This window comes from Hemicordylus capensis, chromosome 2, assembly GCF_027244095.1.
Source record: "Hemicordylus capensis ecotype Gifberg chromosome 2, rHemCap1.1.pri, whole genome shotgun sequence".
NCBI lineage: Eukaryota > Metazoa > Chordata > Lepidosauria > Squamata > Cordylidae > Hemicordylus > Hemicordylus capensis.
The window spans coordinates 243,713,505-243,736,046 of NC_069658.1; the positions used below are offsets into that span (position 1 = coordinate 243,713,505).

The 22,542-nt window shown below is 41.7% G+C and overlaps 1 protein-coding gene across 6 annotated transcripts in view; it reads left to right on the top strand.

Moving 5' to 3' along the window:
- The window catches only part of LOC128347428 (zinc finger protein 420-like), a 48,420-nt gene extending 26,516 nt beyond the window's left edge, over positions 1-21,904 (top strand). For 3 of the 6 annotated variants that reach the window (XM_053302060.1, XM_053302061.1, XM_053302063.1), the window contains one exon: positions 1,491-14,871. In XM_053302060.1, coding sequence (XP_053158035.1) covers positions 1,491-3,853 — 2,363 coding nt within the window. In that variant the 3' untranslated portion in view covers positions 3,854-14,871. Of the gene's footprint in view, positions 1-1,490; positions 14,872-16,352; positions 16,542-21,799 lie in introns of those variants that run through there. The other 3 variants (XR_008317564.1, XM_053302064.1, XM_053302062.1) reach the window with 3 other exon arrangements.
- Positions 21,905-22,542: the final 638 nt, after the last annotated feature.

Below are 22,542 nucleotides of genomic sequence, written 5' to 3' on the forward strand. Positions count from 1 at the left end.
ATGCCCTCTCTCCTGCTGTTACTCCCCTGCAACTGTTATTCAGTGGCATCCTGCCTCTGAGGCTGGTGGTGACCCATACCCCTCAGACTAGTAGTTGCTGATAGACCTTTCTGGAGAGAGGGGAGATCAGTTAGAAGGGGGAGATCTGGAATCCATTCCATAAAATGGAACCCTGGGGAGATTTCATCTGACAGACTCTGAAGATATGAAGCTGCTTTATTTGGGGTCAGAGCATGGGTCCATCAAATTCATGGTTCTCTGCACTGACTGGCAGCAGCTTTCCAGGGTTTCAGATAGGGGTTTTCCCCAGTCCTACCTGGAGATGCTGCCAGAGACTGAAGCAGAGACCTTCAACACATGCTCCTCCTCTCAACTACAGCCCCTTCCCTAAGAAGTTTTACAGACTGGAGGGAGGGGATGATCGGTTAGGAGAGGGAGATCTGGAATCCAAGCAGAGACTGGTCCTAGCAAACATTTCATCCTCTCAGCTATATAATAGGACTCCCCGCAAGCAGCAGATTGCAAGCCAAGTCCTGTGAATTACCTTCCACTAGAGGAGAGTCCCCATTTGGGCCCAGCACCTGAACCAATACTCTGGATAGTATTCATTTAGATTTCATTGCTCCTCACTAAGCCTTTTTGCCCGTGCTTCCCTCACCTCCCGCCAAGCTCCTTGAGAACAAAGAAACCCTCTCTTCCTGCCCCATGTCCCTCTAGGACCCACCCAACACGTGCTGAGTGGCTGATCCCTAGAGGTCACTGCCTGTCAGTCAGGACGGGGTTCACTTCCAGTTCACTCTTTACAGGAAAGGAAAGGCTGTTACTGCCGGATTGTTAAACTCTCTTTTTAAACCAAAGGGCTTTGGATTACTGAATTTTGCATTTCTATTCCGCTCTTCCTCAAAGGAGCCCAGAGCACTTTATATGGTTATGTTTATCCTCAACAACGCTGTGCAGTTGGTTAGGTTGAGAGAGAAGAGACTGACCCAGAGTTGCCCAGCGAGTTTCATGGCCGAATGGGGGATTTGAACTCGGGTCTTTCCAGTCCTAGTCCAACACTTTACCCACTGCACCCTAACTTGCAAATTCCACACTGCCAATGCTCCTTGAAATTTACAGTGTTCATTTCAGTTGGGTGGGACAAAGTCTGATTGTTGCTGTGGCATGCAGTAGCAGCCATTGTGTAAAGGTCCATTCTAAACTGCTTGTTTTTCTCTTTTTAGTGTTCATGTAGATTTCCAAGTAAATACTTCTTCAAGCTAGATATCTCGTTTTTCTCTATCCTGAGTTGGAGGGTGCCAAATCATACTCCACCTAGGGCACCCAAAATCCCAGGGCTGACCCTGGGCTGCCTCCACCCATGCCTGGGGAATACAGGCCAGTCTGTCTGGGTCCTTCTCCCATCAAGACGACCTGTAACTGGGGCTTGTTCATGGACCTGACGCCCCTTGACTGTCTCATACCTGATCAGTTTCCTCTCTTCATTCCAGCAGGTGCCAGTTGGGATATTGAGAATGAGGGAAACTGCCACAGAGTATTGTTGGGAAGTGCTGGAAGAACACAGAGGGAACAGCAAAGAATAAAAACTCAGGTCAAGCAGAAGACGAGGAATGGATCTCCTGCTTCTCCTCATGATGAATTGCATACAGTCACAATACTGGGGGGAAAGGAGAACGTAGTAGAGAAGACTCTTTGCCCATTCTACAGGAGGAGCTTCAGTTCTGAATCCAGTCTTCAACCTCATGAGAATATACATACAGAGGAGAAACCATACAAATGCTTGGAATGTGGGAAAAGCTTTAGTCAAAGTGCACATCTCACTTCACACCAGAGGATTCACACAGGAGAGAAACGATATAGATGCTTGGAGTGTGGGAAGGGTTTTAGTCGCAGCACAAACCTGACTTCACACCAAAGGATTCACACAGGAGAGAAACCATATACATGCTTGGAGTGTGGAAAGAGCTTCAGTCAAAGGGCACATCTCACTGTACATCAAAGGATTCACACAGGAGAGAAACCATATACATGCTTGGAATGTGGAAAGAGCTTCAGTGTGAGTTCACACCTCAATACACATCAAAGGATTCACATTGGAGAGAAACCATATAGATGCTTTGAGTGTGGAAAGGCCTTCAGTAAAAGTACAGAACTCACTGTACATCAAAGGATTCACACAGGAGAGAAACCATATAGATGCTTGGAGTGTGGAAAGAGCTTCTGTCAGAGCTCAGGCCTGACTGCACACCAGAGAATTCACACAGGAGAAAAACCTTATACATGCTTGGAATGTGGAAAGAGCTTCAGTGTGAGTTCACATCTCAATACACATCAAAGGATTCACACGGGAGAGAAACCATATACATGCTTAGAGTGTGGAAAGAGCTTCCGTTATAGATCAGGCCTGATTTCACACCAAACGATTCACACAGGAGAAAAACCTTATACATGCTTGGAATGTGGAAAGAGCTTCCTTCGATCTGACTCCCTCACGTCACACCAAAGGATTCACACAGGAGAAAAACCATATACATGCTTGGAGTGTGGAAAGGCCTTCAGTAAAAGTACAGATCTCACTGTACATCAAAGGATTCACACAGCTGAGAAACCATATACATGCTTGGAGTGTGGAAAGAGCTTCTTTCATCAAGTAAGGCTGACTTTACATCAAAGGATTCACACAGGAGAGAAACCATATAGATGCTTGGAATGTGGAAAGAGCTTCAGACACAACAGAAACCTGACTTTTCATCAAAAGACTCATTGCCCTTTCTACAGGAGGAGCTTCAGTTCTGAATCCAGTCTTCAACTTCATGAGAATATACATACAGAGGAGAAACCATACAAATGCTTGGAATGTGGGAAAAGCTTCAGTCAAAGTGCATATCTCACTTCACACCAAGGGATCCACACAGGAGAGAAACGATATAGATGCTTGGAGTGTGGAAAGGGTTTCAGTAAAAGTACAGATCTCACTGTACATCAAAGGATTCATACAGGAGAGAAACCATATAGATGCTTGGAGTGTGGAAAGGGCTTCAGTAAAAGTTCAGATCTCACTGTACATCAAAGGATTCACACAGGAGAGAAACCATATAGATGCTTGGAGTGTGGAAAGGGTTTCAGTCGCAGCACAAACCTGACTTCACACCAAAGGATTCATACAGGAGAGAAACCATATAAATGCTTGGAGTGTGGAAAGAGCTTCCGTGAGAGCTCGAGCCTGACTACACACCAGAGAATTCACACAGGAGAAAAACCTTATACATGCTTGGAATGTGGAAAGGGCTTCAGGAAAAGTACAGATCTCACTGTACATCAAAGGATTCACACAGGAGAGAAACCATATAGATGCTTTGAGTGTGGAAAGGCCTTCAGTACAAGTACAGAACTCACTGTACATCAAAGGATTCACACAGGAGAGAAACCATATACATGCTTGGAGTGTGGAAAGAGCTTCTGTCAGAGCTCAGGCCTGACTACACACCAGATAATTCACACAGGAGAAAAACCTTATACATGCTTGGAATGTGGAAAGAGCTTTAGTTATAGATCAGGCCTGATTTCACACCAAAGGATTCACATGGGAGAGAAACCATATAAATGTTTGCAGTGTGGTAGGGGTTTCATTCAGATTGAATATCTCACTAAACACCAAAGGATTCACACAGCTGAGAAACCATATACATGCTTGGAGTGTGGAAAGGGCTTCAGTCGAAGTAAATATCTCACTGCACACGAGATGGTTCACACAGGGGAGAAACCATATAGGTGCTTGGAGTGCGGAAAGGGCTTCAGACAGAACAGAAGCCTGACTTCTCATCAAAAGCTTCATACTAGTGTTCACATATAAATGCTTGCCGTGTGGGAAGAGCTTTGGTTGGAGACATTCCCTAATTTAAGAACATAAGCTAATTTAAGAACATGGCAATTTATGTGGAGATTATTGGATGCAATGGGCGTTGGCAACAATTTTATTAGGGCTATCAAGACAATTTATTCGGAGCAATATGCTAAGATTATTGTAAATGGGGAATTATCAGAGAATTGCAAAATACAAAAGGGGACTAGACAAGGATGTCCACTTTCCCCATTGCTTTTTATATTAGTCTTAGAAGTGCTTTGTAGAAATATTAGAGAAGATGATCAAGTACAAGGCCCAAAAATTGGGAAACAAGAGTATAAACTAAGAGCCTTTGCGGATGATGTTGTGTTCTTTTTAGAAAATCCACTGGACAAGATTCTTGGAAAAAATACAACAATTTGGCCAATTGGCTGGGTTTTATAGAAATAAGACTAAAACGAAGGTCCTGACTAAAAATATGGATCGGAAATCTAAGGATAGATTTTTTTAAAATAAGTGAGTTGAAAGTGGAGAAGAAAATTAAATATCTGGGGGTTTGGCTGACAAACAATAATTCTTTGTTCATTTGCCTAAAATGTTATTTCTATTTCAGACTATTCCTATAATCAATACCTTAACTTGTTTTAAGCAATGGCAGAAGGACATAACCAAATTTGTTTGGCAAGGGAAAAGACCAAGAATTAATTTTAAGCATTTAACAGATGCAAAGGAAAGAGGTGGTCTTACCCTACCAGACTTAAGGTTGTATTTTGATGCTGTCTGTTTGACGTGGTTAAAAGAATGGATAACATTAAGAAATCCTAGAATACTTGATTTGGAAGGATTTGATAGAAGGTATGGATGGCATTCATATTTGTGGTATGAAAAAAGTAAAATACATAAAGATTTTCTGAATCACTATGTAAGAAGGAGTCTAATGAGGGAGTGGCTAAAATTAAAAATTGGTTTGAACCTAAAACTCCGTTATGGGTATCTCCGATTGAAGCTTTAGCACGTAAAGAGGTAAATATGCAAGTGCAATGGGGTACTTATAGGGATCTGTTATATTTTCAAGAAAAGGGTTGTAAGTTAAAAAGTTTAATTGAAGTACAAAATTTGGTTAGTGATTGGTTTCAGTACCATCAGTTAAATGAAGTTTATAATAAGGATCTTAAAGTTGGATTTGGGGATCAGATGTCGAGATTTGAGGAAGAGCTGTGTGAAAATGATGAAAAATTAGTTTCTAAAATTTATAAGCTCATGCTTTTGGAGGAGACAAGAGATGAAGTGGTTAAAACGACTATGGTAAAGTGGGCTCAAGATGTGGGGTGCAATATAGAAATGGCAGCCTGGGAAAAATTATGGAAAAATGATTTAAAGTTCACTGCATGTTATGTTTTAAAAGAAAATTACTATAAAATGATGTATAGGTGGTATTTGACACAAAAAAACCTGGCATTAATGTATAAAAATGTTTCAAACAAATGTTGGAAATGTGGACACTCTGAAGGAACCTTTTTTTTATATGTGGTGGACTTGTAGGAAGGCTAAAGCATTTTGGGACATGATATATAATGAGTTAAAGAAAATATTTAAAATGACATTTCCTAAGAAGCCAGAATCCTTCCTGCTGGGAATAACACAAGGAGTGTTTTCTACAACTAATTTAACATTTTTTATGTACGCTACCACGGTGGCCAGAATAATATATGCACAGAAATGGAAGAGTAATGAACTGCCTTCAAAAGACGATTGGCTGATAAAAATTCTGGAATCTGCGGAGATGGCAAAACTTACAGTACTGATAAGAGATCAAAATTTAGAATGCTTTAAGGAAGATTACCCCCACCCCACTGGATTAAAGTGGGAGGTGTAAAAGACTCACCAGCCTGGAGAAGTCAGCTCCTGTTGCGAAGGGGTGCGAGGAAGCTGCAGACTCTTCACACCAGTTGAACGACAGGGCTAGAGTCAAGGAGAGTTCTGCAGTGTGGAGTTCAGGCTGCCTGAAAACCAAGCTCAGAAGCGTTGCAATTTCTACGAAATGCCAATGAAGTAACAAAGGGATTTATTAAGAATCTCATCTAAAAGAACCAGGAAAACAACAACTTGCGGAGAGCTCTACCCAACAATGTTTTCTGACTGCCTTTGGATGCCAAGGTACGGTCGGGATACTATAGCTCTATATAGAGAGTGATTAAGACTTTTCAAGTATATCTACAGAGAAGAAGAGCTATACCTTTACAGTATTTTTTTGAAGAGAGGGAGGTTTAACGCCTACTCTAACCTTTATGTTTTCACACGGCTACCAATTCTGCTGAAGTAACTTATAGTGAACTAAATCTTGCCAAAGCTAATCAAAGTAGTTTAAGATACTAAATTGTCAGTCTACAATTTCATTTTAAGTGGAAAGAGTCGACGTTGGACAACACGGAGGTGACTACAGCGAACTCCTGGGCGTTTTGTGATGTTTTGAAGAGCGTGAAGTATAGCTTCTACCCTCTTTTTGGTATAGTTGATTCTGCTTTAGTTGGTTCATCTACAAATACGAACTTGAGGTAACCTGTGTCTATATAATAGAGTGAATAAACGTACACACTCTGAGTAAAGAAAAACTCAAAAGAGTTAAAGGGTGAACTGGATTCAAAGTGGAAACTATACCTCCCCCTTTGAAGTTACAGGAGGGGTATATTGGCTAAAGAGTTAATCTTGTTGTAAATATCCAATTTGTTACTGTAGCCTTATATATCAGAATGTCTAAGAATAAGAATACTCCAACCGGAATCCAAACCCATATGGCTAGAAGATTATCAGTGGGAACGATTCCCCAAGTGGAAAGGTCCACTGGTGAAATTTGGGAGCTGCTTCAAGCCATTAATAGTAAATTAGATACAAATAACGAAGTAGTACAGTCTATGGTCAATGATATGCAAACTCTTAAAGAGGATATACAACAGATAAAAGCAGATTCACAGGTCTTAAAGCAAGATATGTTGCAGTTGAATAAGGAGGTACAAGTGATGAAACAAGGGATCATAGACAATTCAAACAAATGTAACAACTTGGAAGAAATAAGTAAGAGAACGGTGGAGGATACTAAGCTAACTTCTAAAAACGTAGAAGTTGTAAGTCAGGAGATAAAAGAATTGGAAAAGGAAAAGGAAGAGTTAGCTGACCAACTTGCATTTTTGCAAATGGCACAGAGGGAAAGAATGCTCAGAATAAGGGGAATTCCAGAAAGTACAACTCAAAATTTACTAGATGTTCTGACAAATGAATTAGCTAAACTCTTGCAGGTGGACATACCTAATATAGAAGGACTGGTTGAAAATGCCTACAGAGTAAACCACAATTTTGCAGTTGCCCATAAAGTCCCTAGAGATTGTGTAATTCAACTTAATTCCAAATTTACCCGAGATCGTATTATACAAGCCCATTTTCAAGACAAATGGGAAATTAACGGTCAAACTATAATGGTGATGAAAGAAATCCCAGAGAGATTTCTTATGAAACGAAAAGAATACAAAGACTTGACTGATATTCTAAAACAAAACAAAATCCCCTTCAGATGGGAGTTCCCTCAAGGGGTTGCCTTTACCTTTAAAAATAAGAAATATAGACTAACTGAAGACTTAAAAGTAAAACAATTTCTTCGTAGGTATAGGAACGATCTTCAGATTTCAGAGGACATACAAAAGACAAAAGGCGCTAAATAAGGGAGGAATTAGCAATATAAACAAATAGTTACTATGGAAATAAAATTCTTCTCTTTAAATGTAAATGGCTTAAACATAAAAACAAAACGCCAAAAAATATTTCATGATTTGAGAAAAAGAAAATTGGATTTGATTTGCTTACAGGAAGTGCATATAAGAAGGAGAGATATAAAGTATTTACAGAACAAAGCACTAGGTCAGCAATTTGAAACCCTAGATATTAAGAAAAAAGGGGCGTATTTTTTTTATATAAAAGACTTCTTAGAGCCAAAATTGTTATACAAAGATGATTATGGAAGAGTATTGGTGGTAGAGATAAAGGTGGGAGATCTAAAATACATAGTAGTGGGCATATATGCCCCTAATGAGGTAAAAGCAGAATTCCAGAGAAAATTGGAAAAACAACTAACAGAGATAGATAGGCAACGGATTATATTAATGGGATATTTTAATGGAATTGTCTCAACGCAGGCTGACAGAGATACAATAGATTTGAGGAAAAATGATGGGAAATTACCAAGAGCTTTTTAAAACATGGTTGAGCATTTTGGTTTACATGACATATAGAGAATTAAAAACTCAGATGCGACGGAGTATACCTTCTTTTCAGATAGGCACAAGACGCATACGAGAATAGACATGATTTGGGCCAATGTAGACGTGTTGATAACAATGAAAGATATCAATATATTGCCAAGAATATTTTCTGATCGTAATCCTATAGAATTAAAGTAGAAAATTGGAATAAAGAAAAATTATCAATGGAAATTAAATGAGTCCCTTTTGAATCAATCTAAAGTTGTGAAAGTAGGTTTACAAAAACTTAGAGAATATTTTGAGATAAATTTAAAGGACGATCTACAAATGAAGACAATATGGGGTGCAAGTAAGGCGGTGATGAGGGGTTTTTTTATTCAACAAAATGCATACTGGGGGAAAAAGAAACAAGAGAATAAGGTTTTAATCCAGATTCAAATTAAAGATTTGGAAGGGAAACTGATTGAGAAAAAAGGTGATCAAACTTTGATTCAACACCTAAAGGTATTAAAACAGAAATACTCCATGTTGACGGTGGAGGAGATGGAAAGAAATCTAAAATTCTTAAAACAAATCTTTTGAACAGGCAAATAAACCGGGAAAATATTTGGCCTGGAAACTAAGAGTTGAACGGCAAAAGAACTATATAATGAGTTTGTGCACCTCCAGTGGTATTATTAACCAACAGTCAATGATTAAAAGAGAATTTTACAAATACTATAAGGACTTTTATCAAAAAAGAAAGGTTGAGTTAAATAAAGTAGAACAATTTTTACAATTAAGAAACTTACCACAATTAAATTCTGAACAATGGGGAAAATTGAACTTTCCCATTTCCAATGAAGAAGTTAAGGATGCTATTAAGCGAGCAAAAGGGGGGAAATCGCCAGGGCCAGATGGGCTCCCAATTATATATTATAAAACCTTTAGTGAAGTATTGTCCCAACCATTACAATGGACAATGAATGAAATTATGATGAAGGGTTGGTTTCCTGAGTCATGGAGGCAGGCGACTATTATATTAATACCAAAGTCTGGTCAAGATACATCTTTGGTTAAAAATTATAGACCAATTTCCCTGCTTAATAACGATTACAAATTATATGCTTCTATACTTGCTAAAAGAATGGAGGGGGTCTTAGCAGAGTTAATTCATGAAGATCAGGCGGGATTTTTACCTAAAAGGCAAATTAAGGATAATGTACAAATTGTCTTGAATGTACTAGAATATTATGAAAAATGTAATGATAAACAACTGGCCATGTTATTTTTGGATGCAGAGAAAGCATTCGATAATATCTCTTGGCAATTCATGTTGAAAACTTTGGAAACTGTAGGGTTTGGAGTTAACTACATAAGGGCGATTGGGTCTATATATTCTGAACAAAAAGCAAATATTAAGGTTAATGGATAACTTACAGATTATTTCAGTATTCAAAAAGGTACTAGACAAGGTTGTCCCCTATCTCCATTATTATTTATATTGGTTTTGGAAATCATGTGTAGGATGATAAGGGAAGAAACTAAAATACAAGGATTGACAATAGGGACACAAAGTTACAAATTAAGAGCCTTTGCAGGTGATATAGTGTTATTTTTACAAGACCCTTTAGAATCAATTGATACACTATTGGAGATATTAGAATCATATGGGAACCTGGCAGGGTTCTATATAAATAAAGACAAGACAAAGGTATTAACTAAAAACATGAATAAAGAAGACATTGAAAGATTTGCTCTGAGATCTAGCTTTAAAGTGGGGAAAAAGGTAAAATATCTAGGAGTGACACTTACCACAAACAATGCATTGTTGTTTCAAAATAATTATATCAAAACTTGGAAAGAAATAAAGATGGATTTGAGCAGATGGAATAGACTGCATTTATCATTAAGCGGAAGGATTTCTGTTATTAAAATGAATGTTCTTCCTAAAATGTTATATCTCCTCCAGACAGTACCAATAATAAATTCAATGTCAATTTTCGTCCAGTGGTACAAAGATGTAAGGAATTTTGTCTGGCAAGGCAAAAAACCAAGGATAAACTTTAAAAATTTAACAGATGATAGGAAGAGAGGAGGATTTGCCCTACCAAATTTTAAGTTGTATTTCGAAGCGATTTGCCTAACCTGGATAAAAGAATGGATTACATTAAAAAATCCAAGATTGCTGGATTTGGAAGGATTTGATTTAAGATTCGGGTGGCATGCATATTTATTTTACGACAAGGTAAAAGTAAATAAAGAATTTTTAAATCATTATGTTAGAAGAAGTCTATATATGGTATGGATGAAAAATAAATTTTTGTTAGAAGCAAAAATCCCACTTTGGGTATCCCCATTAGAAGTTATATCTAGAAAACAGAAAAATATGCAACTATCTTGGCCCACGTATCAACAATTGCTCATCCTTCAAGGTGTAAATTATGAACTTTAAAAGTTAGAACATATGCAGGATTGGAATATTTCTTGGTTCCAATACCATCAAATCAATGCTTTATTTAAGCAAGACTGTAAAAGGGGTTTTAACCAACTAAAGTCAGAATTCGAACTACAGTTGTGCGATAAGGAAGAAAAACTTGTATCCAGGATGTATGGCCTATTACTAATGGAAGATACAAGAATGGAGGTAGTAAGAACCTCAATGATTAAATGGGCCCAGGATTTTGGTTATAACATTGATTTTGAAAAATGGGAAAAACTTTGTATAAAAGATATAAATTTCACTGCTTGCTCTAACTTAAAGGAAAATATTTTGAAAATGATGTACAGATGGCACCTTACGCCCAAAAAGTTGGCCGTAATCTACAGGAATATGTCAAATAAATGTTGGAAATGTAAGAAAGAAGAGGGTTCTTATTTTCATTTATGGTGGACATGCAATAAATCGAGATGTTATTGGGACTTAATATATAACGAACTTTAAAAAGTATTCAAAATGACTTTTCCTAAGAGTCCAGAATCAATACTATTAGGTATTGATAACAATGCTCTCCCGAGGAAATATTGGACCATCTTCATGTACCTAACAGCGGCAGCAAGACTGACATTTGCACGCAAATGGAAAGATAGTCAATGCCCGTCTAAAGAGGATTGGATTCTTAAAGTACTAGAATTGGCAGAAATGGCGAAATTAACATCACTACTAAGAAATAAATTTGAAGAATTTAAAAAAGAATGGGACCCTCTTCTTGTCTATTTAAAAATACATCATAAAATGGATTTTTGTCAGGCCTATGAGGGCTATTAACAAATGTTTTAAAAATATTCTTAAGTTGTTTTTTATATGAATTACTGGGGAGAGAATGTTTAATCTATAGGCAAGACCCGGTTATTGTCAATAACACTTGTTCCAATGATGAGATGGAAGTCTTTATTGTATGTCTTTGTGAATGTTTGTATAATATGTGTTTGTCCTTTCGTGTTGTGAAACTCGAATAAAAAGTATAGGACAAAAAATTTTTTTAGAATGTTTTAAAGAAGATTGGAAACCATAAGAACATAAGAACAGCCCTGCTGGATCAGGCCCAAGGCCCATCTAGTCCAGCATCCTGTTTCGCACAGTGGCCCACCAGATGCCTCTGGAAGCCACAGACAGGAGTTGAGGGCGTGCCCTCTCTCCTGCCATTACTCCCTGCAACTGGTACTCAGAGGCACCCTGCCTTTGAGGCTGGAGGTGGCCCACAGCCCTCTGACTAGTAGCCATTGATAGACCTCTCCTCCATGAAGTCATCCAAAACCCTCTTAAAGCTATCCAGGTTGTTGGCTGTCACCACATCCTGTGGCAGAGAGTTCCACAAGTGGATCACGCGTTGTGTGAAAAAGTACTTCCGTTTGTTGGTCCTAGACCTCCTGGCAATCAATTTCATGGAGTGACCCCAGGTTCTAGTGTGGTGTGAGAGGGAAAAGAATCTCTCTCTCTCCACTTTCTCCACGCCATGCATGATTTTATAGACCTCTATCATGTCTCCCTGCAGTCGTCTTTTTTCTAAACTAAAAAGCCCCAGGTGTTGTAGTCTTGCCTCATAAGAAAGGTGCTCTAGGCCCCTGATCATCTTGGTTGCCCTCTTCTGTACCTTCTCCAGTTCAACAATGTCCTTTTTAAGATGTGGTGACCAGAATTGTACGCAGTACTCCAAGTGTGGTCGCACCATAGTTTTGTATAAGGGCATTATAATGTTAGCTGTTTTATTTTCAATCCCCTTTCTAATGATCCCTAGCATTGAATTTGCCTTTTTCACAGCTGCCGCACATTGAGTCGACACCTTCAACGAGCTGTCCACCACAACCCCAAGTTCCCTCTCCTGGTCCGTCACCGACAGCTCGGATCCCATCAGCATATACTTGAAGTTGGGTTTTTTTGTCCCAATGTGCATCACCTTGCACTTGCTAACATTGAACCGCATTTGCCATTTTGTTGCCCACTCCCCCAGTTTGGAGAGATCCTTTTGGAGCTGCTCACAATCCATTTTGGATTTCACTAGCCGGAAGAGTTTGGTATCATCTGCAAATTTGGCCACATCGCTGCTTACCCCTGCTTCTAGATCATTTATGAATAAATTAAAAAGCACCAGGCCCAGTACAGATCCCTGGGGGACCCCACTTCTTACTTCCCTCCATTGTGAAAACTCTCCATTTATACCTACCCTCTGTTTCCTGTCTTTCAACCAGTTAGCAATCCACACATGTACTTGTCCCTATATCCCATGACAGCTAAGTTTCCTCAGGAGTCTTTGATGAGGAACTTTGTCAAAAGCTTTTTGGAAGTTCAGGTAGACTATGTCAACTGGATCACCTTGATCCACATACTTGTTGACACTCTCAAAGAAGTCCAAAAGGCTGGTGAGGCAAGATTTACCTTTGCAGAAGCCATGCTGGCTCACTCCCAGCAGGGCCTGTTCTTCTAGGTGCTTTACAATTTTATCCTTGAGGATGCTTTCCATCAATTTGCCTGGAATGGACGTTAGGCTAACTGGCCTGTAACTTCCCGGATCGCCCCTGGATCCCTTTTTGAAAATTGGTGTTACATTTGCTACTTTCCAGTCCTCTGGTACAGAGCCCGATTTCAGGGATAAGTTAAATATTTTAGCAAGGAGGTCAGCAATTTCACATTTGATTTCTTTTAGGACTCTTGGATGGATGCCATCCGGCCCTGGTGATTTGTTAGCTTTCAGTTTTTCCAGACAGTTTAGAACATCATCCCTTGTCACTTCTATCAGACTCAGCTCTCTAGCCTCCATCCCTAAAAAGCCTGGTTCAGGTACAGGTATATGCTCTCTATCCTCTGCCGTGAAAACCGACGCAAAGAACTCATTCAGTTTCTCTGCAACCTCCATATCCTCCTTAATAATCCCTTTCACTCCCTCATTGTCTAATGGCCCAACCACCTCCCTGGCAGGTTTCCTGCTTCTGATGTACTTAAAGAAGTTTTTGTTATTCCCCTTGATACTTTTGGCTAAATGTTCCTCAAACTCTCTTTTTGCCTCCCTCAGAGGTAACTGATCTAGGGCCTGGAAGCAAGGGTGACCCGCAGAGCAGAACACAGCTAAGTAGTATAGCAAGTGCCCGCTGCAGTGTCTAAGTAACGGGTGACTCCACAAGGTGGTAATCAAGTGGGTAGCACTGGAGACCAAGGGGATCACACTGGCTGAAAAATCCAGGGGCACATAAAGCCCAAAACGTGTCCTGAGGGGACATTCCAATTGACCTTCTTTCTTGGCTAGGGCAGTTCCGGGAAGTCTCAAAAGATCCCATTGTTTTGTCTGTTGTGCTGCACTACAACACAATGCATGAATGGGATAATGCAAATGGAGTGGCTGAATGTGCAAACGAATCAGTGTTTTAATGGGTACTTCTCTGAGTTCCTATCGCCCACTCTAGCCTGCTTTTGACAAGGAGGGAATGCACATTTGTGGAGCCTTATCTGACTTCCTGCTGAGGTAATTGGTTTTTTGCTCCTTTGAGGCATCTATGGAGAGGAGGTAAATCAAAGGAGGGTCAATCCTGCAGAGAGACCTTGAACAGAGAGTTAACTGTGGTGAGTTAACTTCAGGAGTCTCTTCAGGTATCCCAGCATGGGCAAGGCGAGCTCCCTTTCAATTTGGCTCTTTTGCAGTTGCTAAATCTAGGGGTAACTGCCCCACTGCCTACTGAGCGACTGTTCCCCAATATGCCAACAAGCGGAGAGCTCACGATGTAGACTCTTTGGAGAACATATTAAAGGGCATGATACTAATAAGGATTGTGTATGTTCAACCCACAAAATTGAGAAAAGGAGCTCTATTGCTTGGCTGTTCGTATAGAAACCATACGTTTGGTTTTTCTCACCATAGATAACTCAAGTTTCTAAAGATGAAGGAGTCATTGTAAGGAATAAGTGATTATAAGTAACCCATTTCCCCCCTCTTACAGCAAGTTAGGCACAGGTGTTACCATGGTGTAATCCTGTTGTACTACTTACAAAAACGCCAATTAGCTATTGAGTAATAAGTTGCACTACTTACAAAAATGCCAATTAGCTACTGCAATCTTTTAAAGATCTGATTTACATCCTTCTAGCAGTATTTATTTCTATGGTGGTTATCATGATTGTAAACAAATTTGAGTCTATATTTTATTTGATTTATATTTAATGTCTTATTTATATGGTTGCTTCAACTGTGTAATGAGAATTTTTTGGCTGCAAGCATGTGTATAGACATGTTCAAAGTGTTTTATTGTACATTTATTGAGAGGGTTGTAACTTGTGGATAAATTGTTTTTGAGTTTTAGCTATTCACACCTAAGTGGTATTTCACATACTTATTACACTGTATTAAAGCATTTCCCATTAGTACTCGCTACAGCATGCTATTGCATGAGAGGATTTGAACCCAGCTCTTCCTGGTTGAGGCCTCAGACTAATGATTGTGCCCACATTTGGTGAAGCTGGCTCTCTCCCAGAGCTAGGCACAGAATTGAAAGAGGCATTTTGAAAGCGGGATGTAGACAGAATTGTAAGGTGTGTTCAGCCACCATAAAAGAAGCAGCATTTCTTTTCAGGCATGATCAGAACCTCAGACCTGTCCACATTCTCATGAGTCTCCAAACTTGCAGACCTGCTTCAGCTACTGTATATGCTCCATAATTGGTTTAGCTGGGTTTCTAAAAGTACTGGACAAACCCATGGAGAAGGAGAGGCCCATCACATTCTGCTAGGTGTGAATACCTCCGAGTAGCAATGGTAACTAATTAATTAGTCATTATTAGTCACACACACACACACACACACACACACACCCCGTCACTAGATCCTGTTGTCACACTTGCTGCATTAGATTGGATCAGTTTCAATCTGTTATTCCTGAGAATGTGGACAAGCTACTTGGGGCAGTGTGGCCTACCACTTGTTCTTTGGATCCTTGCCCAATTTGGCTGCTTTCATCTTGTAGGGAAATTGACATCATTAATGCATCGCTGAGGGAGGGCAGAATGCCCTCTTGTTTGAAGGAGGCAGTGGTTAAACTGCTTCTTAAGAAGCCTACCTTGTTCCCTGGGTGATGGATAGCTATAGGCTTTTCTCCAATCTCCCATGGTTGGGCAAGGTGATTAAGAGAGTGGTGCCTAATCAGCTCAAAGTGGTTTTGGAGGAAACTGATTATCTAGACTCACTTCAAACTGACTTTAGACCTATGGGGTTGAGTCAGCCTTAGTCGGCCTGATGGAGGACCTCTATTGTGGAATCTACAGAGCGAGTGTGACTTTGCTGGCTCTTTTGAATATCTCAGCGGCTTTTGATACCATCAACCATGGTATCCTTCTGGATCACCTAGGGGAGTTGGGGATAGGAGGTACTGCTTTGCAGTGGTTCTGCTCCTATCTCTCGGGCAGATTCCAGATGATGGTGCTTGGTGACGGTATCCCTTCTACACAGGAGCTATTATATGGGATCCCTCAGGGCTCTGTTCTGTCACCAATGCTTTTTAATATCTACATGAAACTTCTGGGTGAGGTCATCAGGGGATTTGGTGCTGGGTGTTATCAGTATGCTGATGACACACACCCCTATTTCTCCTTATCATCATCATCATCGTCAGGTAATGGTACCCATTCCCTAAACGCCTGCCTATAGGCAGTAATGGGCTCAATGGGGAAGCTGAATCCAAGTAAGATGGAGGTTCTCATTGTGAAGGACCGGAATTTGAGGGATGGGATATTATTATTATTATTATTACTATTACTACTACTACTAATTTCATGTATATCCCACTCTTCTTCCAAAGAGCCCAGAGCAGCGTACTACATACTGAAGTTTCTCCTCACAACAACCCTGTGAAGTAGGTGAGGCTGAGAGAGATGTGACTGGCCCAGAGTCACCCAGCAAGTTTAATGGCTGAATGGGGATTTGAATTCGGGTCTCCCTGGTCCTAGTCCAGCACTCTAATCGCTACACCACGCTTGTGAGTGTTCCGGTAGGTTCTCCACCCAGGCGTGACGCCCATCTGTGTGATGGACAGAGACCACTTAGAATAACTTGTTTTGTGCCTCTCACTGTACTCCCCCAACAGAGACTCTTGGGAATTGTAGTGTTGTAGAAATGCTGAGACTTCTCTTAGGAAGGATGAGACCCCATTGTTGCTGACCTGCAATCTCTGGGATTCCCATGCAGAAGGGATTAATGGCTAGATCAGTCTAAACCTGTGGTGAAGCCTGGCCTTTCATATGTTTTGTGCTTTCAGTGATTATGTGGCCACTTTCATTGGCCGCCAGATATCCGCATTCTTTCCCAGCCGTGTATAAAGTCACCCAATACATAAGATGGCTCCTTCAACTCTTCAAGGCTTGCTGGTTAAGATCACCTGTGATGGCAGGAAATAGAAATGGCTGTTTCCTTTTGGTATTTTCTGCTGAAATTCCATGCATTTTGAGCAGATTTCCTTTTAAAAGAAGAAGTGTTCCCAAAGGAAGGCAGTTGCTGTGTTTTGCCAGTTTCAAGATGGCTGCTTTTCCTGTTCCTCTATCTAAATAGGGACTCCCAAAACAGATGCTCTCTGAAGGCCGCATTTGAGTCAGGCTTTACTTATTTTTACATTTGTGTTCTGCTCTTCCTCCAAGGGGACTAGAGCGGTGTACATAGTTCTCCTCACAACAGATGTGTCTCTTTCGCTTCTCTCACATGCAAAAACATGGCATCCATGGAGGAGTGAAATGTGAATGTTAAGAACAGAGTGCTGTAAGCTTGGGGAATTTAGGGGAAGTCCTGATTAAAGCTGAAATTATGGGAAAAACCAGCCTTGCTGCGGCAGAATCCACAAGGGGAAATCTGACCTCTCCACCACTTTAGAATTCCTCAGGTATCAACATAAGTGCAGATAAATTCTTATCAAAGCCAAAAAGAACCAGGACATTTCTTGTTTCATTCGATGCTGCTTTGAAACTTACAGACAGAGGTTTTGCATGAGACAGATTTTGAGAAAGATGTGTAGGAGAGATGGCAAAAAAGAAAAAGATGCAGGTACAGATTTATTTTTTTCTTTATTGACTGAAATGTAATTTCTTGGCAAGTACTTTTAAATGTCTCCAGCAGTGTTCCCTCTAACAGGGATTCCCAGATGTTGTTCACTACAACTCCCAGCATCTGCTGCTGCAATGGCCTTTGGCTGGGGATTCTGGGAGTTGTAGTCAACAACATCTAGGAATCCCTATTAGAGGGAACACTGGTCTCCAGTGTGGTTCTCTCAGACCACGTGTTCACGGCTAGTCTTCAAGGGTTTCTTTCTGGCAGGCCTCCGTGCAGGGCTGTACAGCTTCAGTCCTGCTGCAGATGCTGGGGCTACAAACCCCATAATCGCTGACTATTGTGCACTGTCTGTGGCTGTGGATAATGGGAGTTGTAGTACCAAAACCTTCTAGAAGGCAAAGGTGCTGCAGCTCAGCTCTAGCGGAAGTCACCGAGCGGCTAGTCCGCAGTGTTTTCTGGTGTGGGATCCCTCAAAGGGTTAAAGTGAAGGCATGGAAGCGGGAAGTCATTGCCTGCCCCCACCTCTTTCTCTGCAAAGGGGCCTGGGATGCGTGTGGGCTCCGGGCTCCTCGTCCTCTTCTTCTTCCTGGGGTCTGGTGGTGAGTTCTCAATGCACTCCTCGCCCCACCGTCCAGCCACCCCGCATGGTGGACGCTGAACGCACCCCCTTCCCCCCCCAGTGTCCCCCCCCCCCGGATCGTGCAGGGGGAGAGAGCGGTGGGAACCGGAGCCCGTCCCCTCTTCAGGCAGGTCACTGGGGCTGGAAGGAAGCCGGCAGGGCTGGGCGGAGGGAGAGCAGGAGCGGGGTGGAAGCTGCGCCTGGGACTCGCTGCTCTTGACTGCCGGATGGAGGAGAAGATGCCTGCCAGTGCCTGCACAGTCACAGATTCTTCCACAGCAGGGGCGTAGCAAGGTTGGAGTGGGCCCAGAGACGAGATTTTAAAATGGGGCCCCCCCACTCAAAGTTCAGGGCCTCCGCACACCCCAGGCCCCCAAGGATTTAAGTCTGATATTCCAAAATAAGTATGCTGCCTGCAAATACATTTCACTGAATACACACACACACATCACAATATATAGTGATATACATTGAGTACTATACATTTGTATTACTTTTAATGCCTAGAACACACTAGAAAGATGAATTATTAAAATGGGCCCCTCGCTGCAGATTAGCAAAGGAGACTTTCAACCATGCAGGGTGAGCCTATGTTTGTTTTCTCAGAATTCTGAACAAATTCAGTCAAGTTCGATTCCAGGAGGTTTTTCACAGGAGGCTTTTAAAGCCCTTTAACACACATCTCCTCTGGAATGGAGGTGCTGCATTCACATGTTGGCCAGATTTACCCTGAAGTCCCTGCAAGTTACTGGGGAGCAGTTCACACACAAGAAAAATAAAATAAAAGCACCACACATGCTTCACAGTTCTCACTCAGACCTTCTGGGTTGCAAAACAACTTGAACATAAGTGCATTTATAAATGAATGAATGAATGAATGAATGAATAAAATAAATATAATACTGTTTCTTCCAGAAGTTTTTGTAATTTTCTGCCATGAAACAAGCCACTTATAGGACTTTTTAGATAGTTTTTTTTAAGCCAGCAAATTTTCCAAGCTGTTTAAAAATAAATATTTCTCAGTCCCTCCCCCTCCCCCATATCAAAGCCCTATGGCAAGCAGATGCCTATATATCCGGGGCGGGGAAGGTAACCACAAAAAGGAGTTCACACTCTACCTGGCAGCAAGGGGTCTTCTGCTGCAGAGAACAGTGGAGGCCTCTCTGGCTGCCTCCTCCTTCCTGGCTGGCTTGGGCCCTACTGGAGTTCAGGCTTCACAGAGGCCTACACGGAGGCCTCAGTGGAAGCCCCGCCCACCCGCCGATCAGCTGAGAGGCGGGAGAAAAGGAGCTCTTTGCAGCTTGCCTGCTGCCTCGATTGCCAGCCAGGAGAACAAGCTGGAGAGAGGCGAACAGGGCAAGTGGCTGAGGGGCCTTGGGGCTGGGCAGGGGGCAACGGGGAGTCACATGAGGTGCCTCTGGGGGGCCCCTCCAGGCAGTGGGGCCCCCAGTCAACTGTCTCCCCTTGTCCGATCGTTGTTACGCGCCTGTTCCACAGTTTAACAAGTTGACTAGTAAGAACTGATCTGCCTACTTTCCTTTATTTCATTTCATTTCATTTATAAACTGCCCCATCCAGAGGCTCTGGGCAGTGTACAACGTACTATCCCTAGAACTGGACTAAATGAGGTCCAAATTCATTTGGTTAGGCTGTTGACATGCGAGAAACGTTCATGCCTCCACTCCGAGCATTTAAAAGAACTTCTTCTCAGCCATGAGTCCCACCTCCTGTTAAGGTCATGGGGAGAGACTCGTCTGGCGGCTACTCGGGAACGGGCCTTCTCCGTTGCTGCCCCTGGACTTTGGAAGGGGCTCCCTGTTGAAATCAGAGCCTCCCCATCTCTGGCCACTTTTAAAAAGGCACTGAAGACACATTTATTCACCCAGGCTTTTAATTAGATTTATAGTTTTAAATAATTTTAATACTTGGTTTTTAATGATTTAAACGATTTTAATTGTTAATTGATTTGATGTTTTAAATTATTTTAATTGTAAACCGCCCAGAGACACAGGTTTTGGGCGGTATAGAAATATTTTAAATGAATTGGGGTGGATGACATCATCACAAACTATGCGTTTGAGGTGTCCCTATGTGTCCCTACAACTGTACCCAGTTTGAGCTAAATCAGTTCCCATTTGCACCTCAGGGTGTTCAAATTTGGTTCAAATCGGTTAGGTGCTTCACAGGTTAGCCCAGTTGTGCCTCAAATGTTCATGTGCATTTTGTTCAAGTTCATTTTGTTCAATGTTCAAGTTCATTTTGAACTTGGGTGGATGACATCATCACAAACCACACCATTGAGGTGTCCATGTGTGTCACACACTACAACTGTACCAAATTTGGTTCAAATCGGTTAGATAGCCCACAAGTTAGCCCACTTGCACCTCAAGCATCCACTATCTTGAATCAGGGTGGATGACATCATCCTAAACTATGCCATTGAGCCATCCCTATGTGTCCTTACAGCTGTAGCAACTTTGATTCAAATTGGATAGGCAGTTCACTTGTGCCTCAGATGTTTACGTCTTTGCCATCTTGAATTGGGGTAGATGACATCATAACAAACTATGCCGGTGAGGTGTACCTGTGTGTCCCTATGGCTAAACCCAATTTGGTTCATATTGGTCCAGGCATTGCAGAGTTGATGGGGCGGGGGGCAGACACACGGACACATACATGGAATGCCAAGTGATCTCCTAAGTAGGCTAAAAATCTGTTTAATTACAGGAGTTGTAGACTTGATGCATCCAAACCAGCATTTTGAACTGTGCACAGAGCCAGTATGGATTTTTTTTTGGACAAACCTATCTATATATTTCATTCATGTAGATAAGGCATGAAACTTGGCAACTGGGCAAGGAGGCAGCTTTGGAAGAGTTTGACTGTCAGGTAGTTAGCAGGGGGAGAGCGAGGGTCCTTCATCCCAGGGGGAGAGCGAGGGTCCTTCATCCCAGGATAATGTCTTTTGCTGTAGCTGGTGCTGGTATCTAGACTTCCGTCTTTTTTGCAAGTCTTTGAACTCTTTTGGGACAGGGAACCATCCCCTGCCCCAGATTTCTTTTGCTATTTAAACCACTTTGACTCTTTTTGTTAAGCAGTGGTATATAAAAATAACAACTCTGCAAGGGAGCATGTTCTCTAACTGATACCCTTCTCACCTTACCTCACCTTAAGGACCCTTTTGGATTGTGCTTAGAAGGGAAAGAATCATGTGATCTGAGAGCGAGAAACCTTTTTCTTCTTTTTCCAGGGTCTGGTGGCATGCAGTCGCAGCCATTGTGTAAAGGTCCATTCTAAACTGCTTGTTTTTCTCTTTATAGTGTTCATGTAGATTTCCAAGTAAATACTTCTTCAAGCTAGATATCTCGTTTTTCTCTATCCTGAGTTGGAGGGTGCCAAATCATACTCCACCTAGGGCACCCAAAATCCCAGGGCTGACCCTGGGCTGCCTCCACCCATGCCTGGGGAATACAGGCCAGTCTGGCTGGGTCCTTCTCCCATCAAGACGACCTGTAGCTGGGGCTTGTTCAAGGACCTGACGCCCCTTGACTGTCTCATACCTGATCAGTTTCCTCTCTTCATTCCAGCAGGTGCCAGTTGGGAGAGTGAGAATGAGGGAAACTGCCACAGAGTATTGTTGGGAAGTGCTGGAAGAACACAGAGGGAACAGCAAAGAATAAAAACTCAGGTCAAGCAGAAGACGAGGAATGGATCTCCTGCTTCTCCTCATGATGAATTGCATACAATCACAATACTGGGGGGAAAGGAGAACGTAGTAGAGAAGACTCTTTGCCCTTTCTACAGGCGGAGCTTCAGTTCTGAATCCAGTCTTCAACCTCATGAGAATATACATACAGAGGAGAAACCATACAAAATGCTTGGAGTGTGGGAAGGGTTTTAGTCGCAGCTCAAACCTGACTTCACACCAAAGGATTCACACAGGAGAGAAACCTTATACATGCTTGGAATGTGGAAAGAGCTTCAGTGTGAGTTCAGTGTGAGTTCACACCTCAATACACATCAAAGGATTCACAGGGGAGAAAAACCATATACATGCTTGGAGTGTGGAAAGAGCTTCCTTCGATCTGGCTCCCTCACTTCACACCAAAGGATTCACTCATGAGAGAAACCATATAGATGCTTGGAGTGTGGAAAGGGCTTCAGTAAAAGTACAGATCTCACTGTACATCAAAGGATTCACACAGGAGAGAAACCATATAGATGCTTGGAGTGTGGAAAGAGCTTCCGCCAGAGCTAAGGCCTGACTACACACCAGAGAATTCACACAGGAGAAAAACCTTATACATGCTTGGAATGTGGAAAGAGCTTCAGT